We start from the raw sequence: 14,818 nt of genomic DNA, 5'->3' as shown, positions 1-14,818 counted from the left end.
AAATTTTTTACAGTGAAGATGGTGAAACACTGGAACAGGTTACCCAGAGAAGGTGTGAATGTCCCACCTCTGGCTGAGGGTCTTGGACAAACCTGATCTAATCGAATATGTCCCTGCTAATCACAGAGGTGCTGAATTAAGTAAATTAAATGTCCCTTCCAACCCAACTATTTTATGAACTTAGTAATTTAATTAATTACTAAACTATTTGTCATTGGCTGAAACGTTACATTCTCCCTAGTCAAAGAATAGCTTCAGTGAATTTTCATTAGAGCAACTCCTTCCCCTTTTAGACTTCCCAAGGAATTAAACATCCTAGTTTTGAGTCACCTAGCATATTCCCAAGCACAGACTTTATACAAGCGAGTTTTAATAATACCTACAAATCAAACACACATTTTCAATCAAGATAGTACTACCAAAATATTCTTGCTTCAATACAATTAATATTTTTCTAAACTTCCAGAACAATTATTTTGAAAATGAGCACTGGTAAACATTCTAATTACAGACACAATCACTTGTGAGTAAAGAAACAGCTGAAATTAGGCAGATCTAAAAACATTATCTATAAAACCCTGTCTGTGAACTCTGTCCCAGACTAAAAGAATACTTTCTGAAGAAAGAGTTTAAACCCCAATTGCTACTGTTTTTCAGCTGCCTCATTATTTGACATAATTCTGTGACAAATGGGTATGAATGAATTTATAAATCCCCACAGATTTTTAGATGAAAATATCTCAATTTGCTCACACTAGCCAACTACCACTTCTGCCTAGGAGACAGCAGTTACTTTTCACAGCAATGCTGCTTTAGGATATCTTATTATGAAGATGTGTGTGGTATGAAAATGCTTCAAATTAATATGATTAAATTAATTTTGGAAAAAATTTGTTTTATCTGGCTTACTACAATACATTTACAGATACATTTCCTCTCTCAGAGGAAGAAAAAGCTTAAAGCAATTGTTTTAACAGAAATCTTAGGACTATCTTTTTACTGCATTTAGATTTAAAGACTTCTCATATTCTATAAATACTTCATGGGGAATTCTACAAAGAAAACATGCCATTAGTTTGCCAGCTTTCAACTGTACAAGCAATTACTGGAGTTATTATCCACTACACCTAAAACACATGAGGGCAAACAACCAAGTCTACAAGTACTTTTCTTGGAACTACAAGCTATTCATTCTACCTATTGCAAATATATAAAAAATAAGAAATATTAAAGGAGTGCAAATTTTCTCTGTATGTATTATTCATTTTTGATACAGCTGTTACTTCATTGAGATTACTATAAATGGCTACATGAAGTCATGGCCTGCATGAGCAACTCCATGATAGATATGATAAACTAGATTTACATGTTTTATGTTCCTACAACATAAATTCCTTGAATATTTTAGCTATACAAACCTGGAAAATTCTTTCAAAAGCATAGATACACAGAACTGCAGCTCCCCCAACAGCACGTTATAATACAGGCAGTACATATAGAAAATAACTTTAATACAGTGCTTGTTATTACTATGGCAACCACAGCAACTGGTTTTCAAAATGAATAATAGCTCTGTTAGGCACTTCATTAATTTTTTTTTTTTAATCAAACACTGCCCTTAATCTTCTCAATGGAACAAAGAGTTATTCTGAATGCTGCAGAAACAGGAAATAAAGTCCAATCCACCTTTGTAAATACAGGGTAAGATCCTTTTCAGAGCCTTTGCTAGAAAAGAGTAGGAAAGTACATCTTGTCTGCTACTTCACATAAAAAGTCAGAAGCAGAAGCAGATGAGGTTGGTGTTACAAGGCACAAGAAAGCAAGTGATTAGGAAAACTAAGGCAAAAAGAAGATTATTGAAATTGCTAAGACCTGCAACATGTGAAGCCTGTGAGGGATATGATGATAAGTAATGGAGAACAACCATGCCAGCAGCAGATGATGTTTTTCATAGTTCTCCCAAAACACACAATTTCTGTGCCTCATCAACTGTTTTTATTTTTACATGTTTTACATTTTTACAAGTTTCTAACTTTTCATGTACAACTAAGGGAAAGCCTATTAAACCTTATTCTGAATGTTTAAAAAAACAGCTCTTACTGATTTAATTATGAATCTTTACTTCTGTGATTGCATTGGAAGTATTATTTTACTTTAGCTTTACTTTAGGTTCTATTATATCAAATTCCTGTCTAAGGTTAGCCCTTAACCTCTAATCCATGTAAGTTTTTTGCAGTTAACTGCAAACATATATTACATCCAGAGCAGCTGGCCATTGTGGCTAAAAGACACATGAGAGCACACCTAACCAATAATCTGCAATAGGGAGGCAGCATAGCATAGACATACACAGTAAAACTTGCTCCCCTGTGTTTACCTTCCCAAACAAGTTTTATGTACTTCTTCCAGTTCTGGGCATGCTGCTAATGAAGAAATAATGACTTATGTTCCAACTTTATTAACAGTGAAAGAGATGCTGGCAAGAAAACCTAAAGGATTAATTATACTTCTTTGAGCCTTCATAAACTGATTTACAAACTGATTTACAATATGTACATTGCTAATCTTGATGTTCAAAAGGTTCAGGACACAGAGCATGTTCAGAGTTTTCACTGAGGACATTCCTGGTAAGCCCCTCCCGTGCTACAAAGTCTGCAAGACATCATGGGAAGAGGCAAAGTTGCTCCCTCAGTCTATGACTCCAAGAGAGAACACTGAACCTCTCGCCCATCTATTTTACTGGATAATACAGATTTCACAAAGTGTAAGTTCAGCTTTCATGATACTCTCAGATAAGGAAGGGAGATGGCACACCAAAAACAAACAAAACAAAAACTAGAAGAACACTTCATCATGTAATACTTCTCTTTTTCCCAGTTCATCCAGACTAAAATATCCCTCTTCGCTGCATTGTTCACCACATGGTTCCAACTCACTGTTTTTGAATACCTGATCAAAAATCAGTGCAATGATCTCCTAAAATTTCTGCTAAAACTTTAACAGACACAAAAAAACCCTTTTTAATTAATCAATCTTGCAATCTGAAGTAGAATGCTAACTCTTTTTCTTTTTTGATGGTCAGTTAGTTCTAACTACCAAGGCAATTTTGCATGTACACAGAAATTTGAATGATAATTTAGTGATTTTTTTTTAACAGTAACACTTTCACATCAGCTGAACTTCAGGGTCCCACTGTAACGCTCTACATCCAAATCCACTTGGAAAAAGACATAGTGCAGAACTTGACTGTTAATGGAGCCATAATCATAACATGGGAGTTTTAAGGACTATGTCAAGAGCACACTTCCTTTTTACCCTGATTTTAACCTGAAATGTTCTTTGTGGACATCCACACAAAAAGAAACAGCTTCATCTCTAAGCTAGTCTGATACTAACAAAAATCACATAGATCTTCTATTGATAGGCAAGAAGTCCAGAACCACAGAACTAGGCTCATCTGTGTAGTTCACAACACCTCTTACCCATTTATTCATTTGAGTCATACTTGAATACCAAAACTCTTGACCAAAAAAAAAAAAAAAAAAAAAAAGAGGAAAACTTATCTTACAGGCTCCTTTTCCAGAACTGAAAAAAGGGAAATATTATCTTGTTTGTTAATAGTAGCTGCAACTGTTCAGTCTTACTCTTTTTTTCCCCCCTCAAAAACTTAATTCAATGATAGGTGGCATTTGGAACACATAAGAGTAAAGAGTCGTCACTCAAGTTAAAATTAACAAATGCTCGTTAAAAGATAACAATATTAACATACAACTAAACTACAGTTCTTCTGTAAAGCCTTTGAAACAGTCCCCCACAACATCCTTGCCCCTAAAACTGGACAGATTTGTTTGAGGGACTTGTTGAGGGCTATTAGATATGGACATTCAGCCAGTTCCTTAGCCAAAGAGCTACAGTCAATAGCTCAGCTCCAAGTGGAAGCCAGTAACAAGTGGTATCCCACAAAGGTCTGCACTGGGGCCAATACCATTTCATATCTTCCTTGATGACAGTGACAGAGAGACCAAGTGCACACTCAGTAAGAAGGCAGATGACAACAAGCTGTGACACAGTAGATTTGCTGGAAGGAGCATGTCCCATCCAGGGAGACTTGGACAGGCTTAAGAGGTGGGCTGATGCAACCCCCATGAAGTTCCACAAGGGCAAGGGTAAGGTCCTGCACCCAAACTGGAGCAACCACTAGAATCAGCACACATCTGGAACTACTATGTCAATCTAGCATCTTAACAAAGGAAGAGAAATGCATCCTGAAGAAACAAACTATGCAGAATCTTCTCAAAATTTTTTCAAGAATCTATTATTATCTAGTTACAATGAAAAATCATACATTAATACCTTTACATTGAAATATTCCACTAGAGCAGTAATCAGACTAAATGCTTACTATCAAATGAAAATACAAGTTATGAGACCAATCCACAGGAAACAGGAAGACAAAATACTAATCCTGCAACAAGTAATTGAAAAAGGAATAAATAATGGATATTTAGCATTTATTTCTTTCAGAAGACTGAATTAATAAAAAAGATGTTACAAAGTCTACTGGTACAATACTGCCTGGTTAATAATCTTTTTTTATTAGCTAAATAAGAAAGTAAGTTTTGTAGATAAAAAGCTAACTAGAACAGGACAAGAACCAGAGATGGCACATCACACAAAGCAGCAGTAGGACACATGTAAACTTTACATCAACAAACTGAAAGAAGAATAGGCACTCACATGATCAACTACAAGTAATTCACAGCTGCACAGGGCATTAAAATTCTAAATGACATGGATGTACTAGGAGCACAGACATAAATCACTGTGTAGCTTAGTACAGATAAATTAATGAAGCTGGGAACAAAATTAATCAAGTTTATTTCAATTAATGCATTTTGTAAAGTTATTGAAACTTTTCAATAGCACCAGTTTGGCAAGCAATTTTATAGGACATAACAGACTGCTATTACAGAATACTAGATTTATGAGCCATAAGTGAAAGAAAAGGTAATTACTATGTTAGATCAGGTTTAATATAAATCTACAATGGATGCAACCATGAATAGGAAAATCCTATTTCAAGTTGCTACAACAATCTAGAAGACCACTGTGATAGGAAAAAGAAACATCTAACATGTTTTCTTTATGAATTTAATCCTTAGAGAACCACTCGTGAATTCTTTTATTATAGCACACAGAGGCAACCAGCTATTGTTAGGAAATAATATGAGATTACAGCATTTTAACTCCTGTAAAATTATGTAATTAGTTTTTGCCACCATCAGATACATAAAAAGTTCAGCTAGTCTTTAAAAGTTCTGCAAGACTTCACAACATTATCTACTATTTCCATAGCAAAAGACTAGCTAAGAGACAGCACCCAACTCAGCAACATGTAGTACTCTCTGAAAAGGTTTATTCTTTGAAATTTGGCCAGAAGAAGGAAGACAAATAGATGAGTTTTTTTAAAAGTTCAATGGAAAGTGCTGTTGAATGTGTACAGCAGCTGCAGTAAATCTAGGATGGGAATACTTCACAATTTGCATGGGTGCTTTTACAGGACCTTCTATTATTTTTATCAAGGTAGTATGCTAAAACTTCAACATATTTTATTCAGCTTGGGATTTGTTATGACTAAGTAGGAAAAGTGACCCTAACATGCAAAACAGTTTTGCAACTTAAGAAATTAGTCAGTTTGACTCTGAAATAATACATGTGTTATGTTGCATAACAGTAGCATTACAATGTTTTGAAGCTTTATTAAATCAAGAGAACACGGCACACCAAGTTTACCATTGGCTGTTATTTTACTCAAATAAACATGTTTCTTATATCCAATTACATACTCATTAGCCATATATATGTGTAAAGAAAACCAGAAAAATAGTTGATTTGAAGATAAAGGAATTAAGGAAATGCTTTAATCAGCTAATTTTTAAATTTATATTAGTAACCCATCATACATCTGCTGTGTTGAAGTTGCAAGTATGCAATAACTTGTTTGTTGCCTTGTCAGACTTTATCAACATTGCTTACTTCGTGTTTGCACAGTAAAAAGCTCCTTAAAACATTTTACAAGATTACTGAAAAACACAAATTTAATAAAAAAAATTAAACTTTAACTGAAAACCTGACGACATAGCAGTACTGTTCCTCTAATATGTACGAAGTGGTCTGTGAAGGAAAAAAAAATTCTTCTCAGAAAGACTCCCCTTACACTGCTTTTTTAAAGTTCTGTTCCCTCCTCTTAAAGCAAGCAAATGTTTGTAAAAATTCTGCAAGCCCATCTTCACTTAGTAATACAAGGTCCATTGCAAGGAAAGACAAGACCTGAAATTCAGTAAGTCTACAGCAAACTGACTGCAAGTCAAGCATAAACACAGGTTGATTACACAAAACTACTGTGAATTATTCCTGCTGAATAACCTGGCATGCACTACCAGGAGTGGGAAGCTATGCAGTCAAATAGACCCTACAGTCTACTCCTCAGCTGTCTCCTGAACTCTCCTATCCTACCCACAGTCCCACTCTGCTTCCTGCACCCATGCACCTCACTACAATCTAATTAACAGGGGCAGTCCTCAAGTCCCCATCCAACCACACTGCTTCTTACAAGAGGCTCCTTCTAAAGCCCTCATTTTGTCCAGTTACTAAGCCCACCTTTCTTGAAGTTACTGCCTATTTCCACAAGTTCAAAGTAGCCAGCCTGTAGACCAAACCCAACTCCAAAACCTGTTAGTGGTTTCCAACGACTAAATAAATCTTCACTTCCAAATTTATACACATGATTCATCTTTTTGAGATTTTTATTGTGAAGGAAGACACTCTTTCACACCTCTAGTTGTCATGCACAACTAAAATTGCATTTTACACTGTCTTTATAGGATAATGATTATTCAAGTGTGACTGAAAGGATTTCAAGGTCATTTGCATTACTTTGTATTCATAGTCGATGTTGATATCTCTCATTATTATATAAGAATATGTGCAAGACATGGCTACAGTTCCACAAATTAACTTACTTTTATTTTCCTTTGAAAGGACTTGTTACATAATCTATTTCAACAATATGCAAAGCTATACCAAGAAAATAAGCAATAGAAATACTTTACTTCTGTACTTCTACTTCCAAGCAAAACCAAGCCCAGAAATGAAGATAAATATTTACAAAAATGTCTCCATGTCTTACTAATTTAATTCATTGTGACAAACAAAGCCCAACTATTTGTGGCTCCAATACAAAAGAGACTCACACAAATCACATCACCCCACACACACAAAGACAGAATAAGCCGTCTGTAACAGAACAGCCACCTATCCCTATATTACTCACCACAAATTTTAGCTTGGAGCCTATTGCCTAGTTCAATAAAAGTTCAATAGGAAAAAAAACACAGAATTTGTTTAAATAGCATTGATTAAGTTCACCACAGATAGGGTGAGTGCACTCCTAATAAGAGTGGAAATTTTCTTCCAAAATTATTTCACTTTAATCCATAAATCTGATTTACTGGTAAAGTATTCTAAATTAATTAGACAGCAAAAGTAAAATGAATAGGTTTGAACTGAATTCTCTTTCCTCTGATTTTGCAACCTTATGTAACAAAGACTTCAACTATCACATTCTTAAGCTACGAGTTTTCATGTTAGTCACAATCACAAAGGTCATAACATCTGTTAAATCAAAGGGCTAAAAAGCAATATTTGATTACCGTTTTCAAGTTTATGTTTTAACACCTCCCTTTATTCACAGTTGAATTTCAAAAGAATGTCCTATAACTCACTGAATGCTCAATCTCATGCAGTTACTATAGTTTCCATAATTGTATTTTCCCAGCATCAATCTGACAATAAGACACAGCATGGGAAAAAAAATAAAAGCTACACCTTGGACTGTATTATATTGAAGAGCCTCATGACAATGACCAGGCAGGAGAGCATCACCTCAAGAACTGCAAACATGCAATTTCTCTTTCTTCCTGTAAGTTTCCTGGAGATATCTTCCAGAATGGTCTACCTCAAAGACATTTTCTTTATTCATTATTTTACACTCAGCTCCTAATCACCAAGTTCTCCAAATGGAGTATACTAATCCTGCTTCAGATTTTCACTTGGGATACAAAGCCATTTGATTCTGTGATACCCTCTTGGCACTTGTATTGACTATTCAGCAGCTAAAATCCAGTAAACAAAGGGAACAGTCAAGTTATCTGACAATACATTTGTTTTCCCATTGACTTGTTGTCAGCATTCACAGATGAGACACAGAACTACTGTATCAGCCTGTGAAAATGAAGAAGGCTCATGGAGCAGACAAGCAGCAATAATTATATGCCTCGTTGTTTTTCACTCCTATTTATTTCCAAGTATGAAAATCACACTTATATACCAACCTGTTCCATTATCAGGCAAATACAATAAACACAGTAAATTATACTTTGTGGTTTTTTCTACAGAGATTAGTCTGGTCAGAAGAAATAATCTGAGAAAGAACAAGAACCCATCAAACACCCTACATATATTAGTAAGATGTATGCAAATCACTTAGTAAAAGCAGGAGTACTACAAACTTACAATTTTATTCTTTCTTTTGTAAGATCAATTTTCAATGTTGAAAGGATTAGATCCTAACCAAACCATATGGCAGGACAGTACATCAAACAGGAAAATTCTATTGTTTAAGAATAATTTAGATGCAATTCATAGATTCTAGAAGAAACACTCACCAAGATCTGTATTTGGGCCAGCAAGTAGCTGCTTAAATTTGTCTAGTCGAGATGCCTCTCTCTCAGTTAATGCAGGATTAACTGAGGTGTTGTAGTCTGCCATTCCACTTGTCAAGGGAGGTATGGAAGTTTGTGGAAGTGACTGTGATCTCTGCATGGAAGAATTTTCACTAGCATTATCTGAAGGGAAAAAGAAGTATAGCAGTTAGCCTCAGCTAGTGAGAAGGCTACTAATCAGTTGCTTATAATTTGTAAATTTAGAATAGAATTCTGTTTTTGAAAAATGAAAACTCAAGGATACTAGAATGTTGGACCTCAAATTACTTGGATTTAGCAGAAGGAGCATGTCTCTTCAAAGCAGTATTCCACAATTAAAATACATCAATTAGAGATCATATTAATGGCAAGGCTCATGGATTTCTAAGATTTGTGTTACTAAAAGTTGTTTTCATTCTCCCTTACATTCTAAAAAAAATACAGAAAGCAAATAAAAAAAAAACAACCACAAAAATCTTGAAATTATTGCAATTGAAAGCTCATATAAAACCATAAAAAAAGACACATAAGGGTGAATCTCCCAGTCCACCTGCATGATTTTCTCCAGCTTTTCAACATATTTTAATTATATTTTAATTACAATTTATTTATAATTTTTCACAATAGTGAAAAACAAAAACTAGAGAAAACAAAAACAAATAGTGAAAATAAAAAAAGTTTAGTTATTCTTCCCTCACACACATTCATTACAATTTGGTAAAGCATTTATTTGAGTCTTCCTCTCAAATAAATCACTAGTGATAAACAGTGTTTTCCTGCAATATTAATGAAGGGTTGGGAAGGGTTTACTGTCTTACAGGGGCAAATATGGTAGCTCTCATCCTTTAACTTCCAACATCTTTTTCACTTTTCAACATACCTAATGAACTTGATGTATGACCTTCACTGACTGATTTAACAAGCCTATTATCACCACATGCCATGGAAGTCAGCTGTGCAAATTCCTCTTGTTTTTCTTCCTGTAGATGTTCTTCCTGAAATTTATGCTGTTCTTGTAGCTTGCTGTGATTCTGAATTACTTTGTGAGCTGTTTCCATGACCACTTCTGTATTTAAGTTTTCAGCAGCTATTGCTAGGAGTTCATCATCATCATCTCCAAGATCCCAAGCATCACTTGTGTTACTTTCAAATTCTTGGAAGGTGCTGACTTTCTTCAATTTCACTGGAGTTGTAGGTGGTTTTGAACCTGGTTTTATCAAGCTGTTCAAAAACAAATAAACACTATTTAGAAAACGAGTAAAGAATCAAAACACTCTGGGTAGGACTAAACCCCAAAAGTTCATAGTTGACACTACACAGGCAGCAAATATTTATCTCTCTCCACTACGTCCACCCACAGTAACATACAGCTGAAGAAATCTGAGAACAAGGGCTGTAAAAACTGACAATTAGTTGCTTTGAATAGAAGTTAAGCAAATATTTCCTTCCCTTGTTTAAGAAAACAAAACCCAAAAAAAAAAAAAAAAAAAAAAGCCCAACCCCAAAATCACATGAAAGGATGAAAGGATTGCTACTAGAATAGCTTATAAAATAGGGCATACTGCACTGCTCTGGCTTCATCAATTTCTGTAGATTTCAGCCCTTTCAATGCAATTGCTGTGTAACAGCACAGGAGCTGCAATCAAGCCATGGTCTACTCCTAAGTTGTCATAAGCAATCATGCAATGCAATCACTGTCATAAACAAACCAAGTCTCACCTTAAAACTCAGTAAATCTATCATTCCTCCCCATCAGGGATGCCAGCATGGATTTCCTTCAGAACTTTGCTCTTCTCAGAGCAAAGATATATCTTCTAATTACTAGTCTAAGTGGACCCTGCTCAGCTCCCAACCTTTTGCCCCTCTGTCAACACGCAGTACAAGATACGAACCAAGTATCCCTCCCTAGCCTGGAACTTGTTCTCACTTACAGTAAAGCAGAGCAATGACATCTCCCTTCAGAAGTGAACTGAATAAGGTATAAAGTTGAGAGGGTTTCTTAGTCTGTTCCCAAAAAAATGAAGAAGTTACTGCCATTAATTTAATTGTGCTTTCACAGAATAGGGAAGATGGGAAGAGGTCACCAAGGGTCAGCTGGCCCAAACTCCCTGCTTAAGCAGGGACACCTTGCACAGAATTGCATCAAGATGGTTCTTGAGTTCATTTCTGACCTCCCTGTCTCTCCACCTGGGCTATTTTTTTTCTGTGAAGACAAGGCAGGCAGAACTGCAAATCAGAGAAAGTTCTTCCTCAGTTTTCATGTAGTATCAGTTATAATGTTTCTGTTATGACTTACAGGGAGTATCTTCCCTAACAACTGCTACACTTACACTTTCACCTGCCTTGTCATCATAGTCTAAAACAGCCAGGTCTTTCTCTAGTTCTGTCACTTCAAGCAATAAACTTCCAGTTTTTGTCACTGGGTCTCTATACCTCCGTACTTTGAACTAATTAATCTCATTTCTTTTATTTCCACCCTTAGGATGAAGGGTGCCTTTTCAATTTCAATTGCCTCCAACTCAGTACAAGAAGTAAACATTCTAGTTAAGTTTTGGATGATACAATCTGAAACCAGCCCTTGAAAAAATTTAGTAGAAGCATGACGTCCTTCCCACCAAATCCTTTTCTTTGTAACACTATTTTTTTACTTTACTACAATTTCCCATATATAAGGCATTAAAAGTAAATAATAACAGTTGGAAATCTATGTTAGTTAAGATCTGAAAGTGCTGATTTGTTCCTGCAAATATGGTAACCATCAGGAAGTCACAAAGGAGAAGTCAAAACAGAGAAGTTAAGATTATGACAAAAATTGAAAAACGAAGATTAAGAATGAACTTTATAGCCAACAGGGAGGAAAAAATGAGAAAACAGAGGAGACACAAAATACTTGGAATATTTAAATATTAAGTTAACTCACGTTCCGTGCAATAATGGGTCAAAAGGTGGATGCTGAGCTCCATACACATGTTGAATACTAAAGGAAAACAAACAGAGTTATCACAAAAATAGTAAATAATCAGAGAGTTTCTGTGTATTAAATTGTATATTTGGAGAGTTTCTGTGCATTAAAACATTTCAGTTCTGTTTATTACTGACTAATAATAAACAGAACTGAAATGTTCCAACAGTTGTCTGTTTCAAAAACTAAAAATAATGAAGCTGCAATTGATATGCATACTAAGAAGTATTTTAATAAAAATAATAGATTTGCTAAACTTGAACTCTGTGAGACCTAAGCTAAGGCTATTTTAGGCTATTTTATTTTTCTAACTAGGAATTAAAATAAGAAATAAGTTAGACTCTGCAGTAAGAATCTACAAAAATTCTCTTCTCAGATTTATCATTTCTTCATCTCTTGCAAAAAATTAAAAATTCTCAAAGAAATATCTACAGAGATTTAATCTTCTACAAACCCTTGCCACCCAAAATCCAACCAGACAGTTCTTAACCATTACTAAAGTACAAGAAGGGCAAAGCTACAGAAAAATACAAAAGGTGACAGGTTAGAGAATAAAATAGGACTGTTAAAAGAATGCTTTGAAACAAGTTTCCAAAGACTTATTCCCTAGCCTCTAAAATTACAATATAGTATGTTATTGTGTGAAAACCAAAATTCTCTACAAACTAAAAGTTCATTACCTCCTAGTTATTTGGTATAAAACTATCTTGTAAGTAAAAAAATGCCACAGAAGACGCATCAAGACTTACATGTGGCTTTATATTAGAAATTATTACAACACAACTCTCTAATTGTAAGAGAAATAAATCATATGCAACATTAACAACTAGCCAAACCTGTAATAAAAATCACATAGAATGAACATGCCCTCCTGATATACCAAAAACAATCTCCAGACCATAAGGATAAGTAAGTCCAACCTTAGTAAACCTGAGATAGAACCAAGCCAAAGAGACTCAGTTCAGTCAAAACAGATTTTAAGAGAAGCTCAGACTTTCACAACAGCTGCAGCATTAACACCAGTGAAATTATCCTTGTGGTGACTGAAAATGTTGTTTTATCAAAACTCTTAATGATTTTTATGTAATTCCATGGAAATCAATTCCTCACCAGCCTTCCCAGAGCCATATGCCATTCTCTCCCTGCTCTGTGCTCACATGGGTCAGGTGTCACTGCCCATTTCCATGCACACAGAAGGTGCCTTTTCCTTACACCACTCTGTGAATAACTGCAATGCAAATCCACTCAAACAGAAAGCAACAACAGTCCTTTCCATGCCATGAAAAAAAAAAACCCAAATAAAAATCAAAAGCACATTCTCCACAGTGTCCTTGTCTTTCCTCAAGCCTGAAGTTGTCTGCAAATTAACTGCAACTATTTGTAGATCCTGCGCAAGGGAGGAAGGCCAGAAGTGTTTCAACCTCAAGCGATGCAGCAAAGTTACAAAGAAAACATATCAGAAGGACAACAGTTAGACTGAAAAAGTTAGTTTGTAACTAAAGAAACAAAACCACTCCCAGTTAGTGCTTATGGGTAACTGAAAAAGTAAGAAGGTAAATGATGAGCAAGGCTATGTTGCTGAATTCAAGTAAAGGGTAAATAGAATACAGAGTTACTACTCCCTGAGAGCCACAAGTGCACACCATTCTTACAACAAGAATATAGAAACCTGTACTGTGAAAACAATTCGAGGATAAGACCAGAGAATGTTATTGTTAAATAATAATCTGAACATGTGTTTCCACCCTGATGTAACAGTCAAAAGAGTTCACGGCACTTTGGGGATCTATTCCCTGGAAAATCTTGAATGGGAGAATGTGCCTGTAGCCCTTTCCATTGACACAATTGCTCTGCTGTTCACGCTTCAGAAGAAAGTTGAGAAATTGACACTGTTTTGAAATACGTAGCAGAAACTAAAACATGTCTCCATGCCTAGAAAACACATTTCCTACGAAGTACTTCAAAAATATCCTAACTTGCATCAAGTTTCAAAACATCCTAACTCGATCCTGCCGAGAGCTACAAACATTCTCCCACTCACGATTTCCCAGAGAACACATTCCCAGGATCACGTTCACTCCTTTGCCCGCGATGTCAGGCCGGGAACGCACATTTCGATAATTATTTGACAACACCTTTCTGATACAAGTTATAACCATTATAACCAACTCCAGCTGACCGCCGGCGATCTCCGCCTCACGGCTGGAGCGCCGAGCCACCGAGGGACCCGGGAGGGAGCGGGGCCCGCCGGCCCCGGCCCCTGCGGCGGGACCGAGGGCCCCGCGCGGCCCCGCGGGGCGGGGGCGGGACGCGGCGCCGGCTCTCGGCGGGGCCGCACGGGCACAGACGCCCCCGGCCCGGCGCCGTACAGGGGCCACACCGACCTCCCGCGGCTGCTCTCACCTGCCCGGCACCTTCGCGCCGCTCCGCTTCCAGAACTGCTTCCTGCCCCCGTCGCTCGCCATAGCGGCGTCACCTCATCCCCCTCCGCGCCCCTTCAGCCTTCACACCCCGCCATTCCCGGCCACAGAAGCACCCCTGAGCGCCGCCATCTTGGGACCGGAAAACAACCCCGCGCCTTATTGGCTCTCTGAAGCGGCACGGAAGTTTGAGCCAACCAGAAGTGAGGTTGCTGCCGGGTGGGCCCGGTGGGGCCAATCGCAGCGAGGGGATGCCGGGGGCAGCCCGGCCCGGCCGTGCCGGGGCAGTTCCTGGGCCGTGCCCCGCCCGAAGCGTTCCTGAGCTCAGGAACTGCCTCGCACCGAAGCCATCCTGAACTCAGGAACTGCCTCGCGGCTCCCCGGGTGTGGCCTTCTCAGACTTTTATCCTTTTTGATTGAACCGTACAGAGCGATTCCTCAGAGTGCTCCTGAGAAGTGCAAAACTTGCCTTGTAAAGGGATGGAGACTTTAATTGAAGATCGGCGGGCATCTGTTTATAACAAAATCCATCACATTTTTTCTACCTTTATCTTTTTACATTTCCAATTATTAACCCAGTTAATAGTGGGGACGGGCGGGAGTGGAGCGGGGGGACTTTAAGCTTTCTCTGTTTGAAAGTTCTTCACTCATTGTACCCACTTCATTCATGGCTT

At 37.2% G+C, this 14,818-nt stretch overlaps 1 protein-coding gene across 3 annotated transcripts in view; it reads right to left on the bottom strand.

The window, feature by feature from the left end:
• TBC1D22A (TBC1 domain family member 22A) overlaps positions 1 to 14,313 on the bottom strand; it is a 160,632-nt gene extending 146,319 nt beyond the window's left edge. For 2 of the 3 annotated variants that reach the window (XM_021524818.4, XM_021524817.3), the window contains exons 1-4: positions 14,128 to 14,312; positions 11,683 to 11,739; positions 9,643 to 9,983; positions 8,727 to 8,906 (exon numbers count right to left, since the gene is read on the bottom strand). In XM_021524818.4, coding sequence (XP_021380493.2) covers positions 8,727 to 8,906; positions 9,643 to 9,983; positions 11,683 to 11,739; positions 14,128 to 14,189 — 640 coding nt within the window. In that variant the 5' untranslated portion in view covers positions 14,190 to 14,312. Of the gene's footprint in view, positions 1 to 8,726; positions 8,907 to 9,642; positions 9,984 to 11,682; positions 11,740 to 14,127 lie in introns of all 3 variants that reach the window. The other variant, XM_085570413.1, reaches the window with a different exon arrangement.
• Between the last annotated feature and the right edge of the window lie 505 nt (positions 14,314 to 14,818).

This window comes from Lonchura striata, chromosome 1A (assembly GCF_050655825.1).
Source record: "Lonchura striata isolate lonStrDom1 chromosome 1A, ASM5065582v1, whole genome shotgun sequence".
Lineage (NCBI taxonomy): Eukaryota > Metazoa > Chordata > Aves > Passeriformes > Estrildidae > Lonchura > Lonchura striata.
The sequence above is the reverse complement of the archived record's forward strand: the minus strand, read 5'-3'. Positions and strand labels throughout refer to the sequence as shown.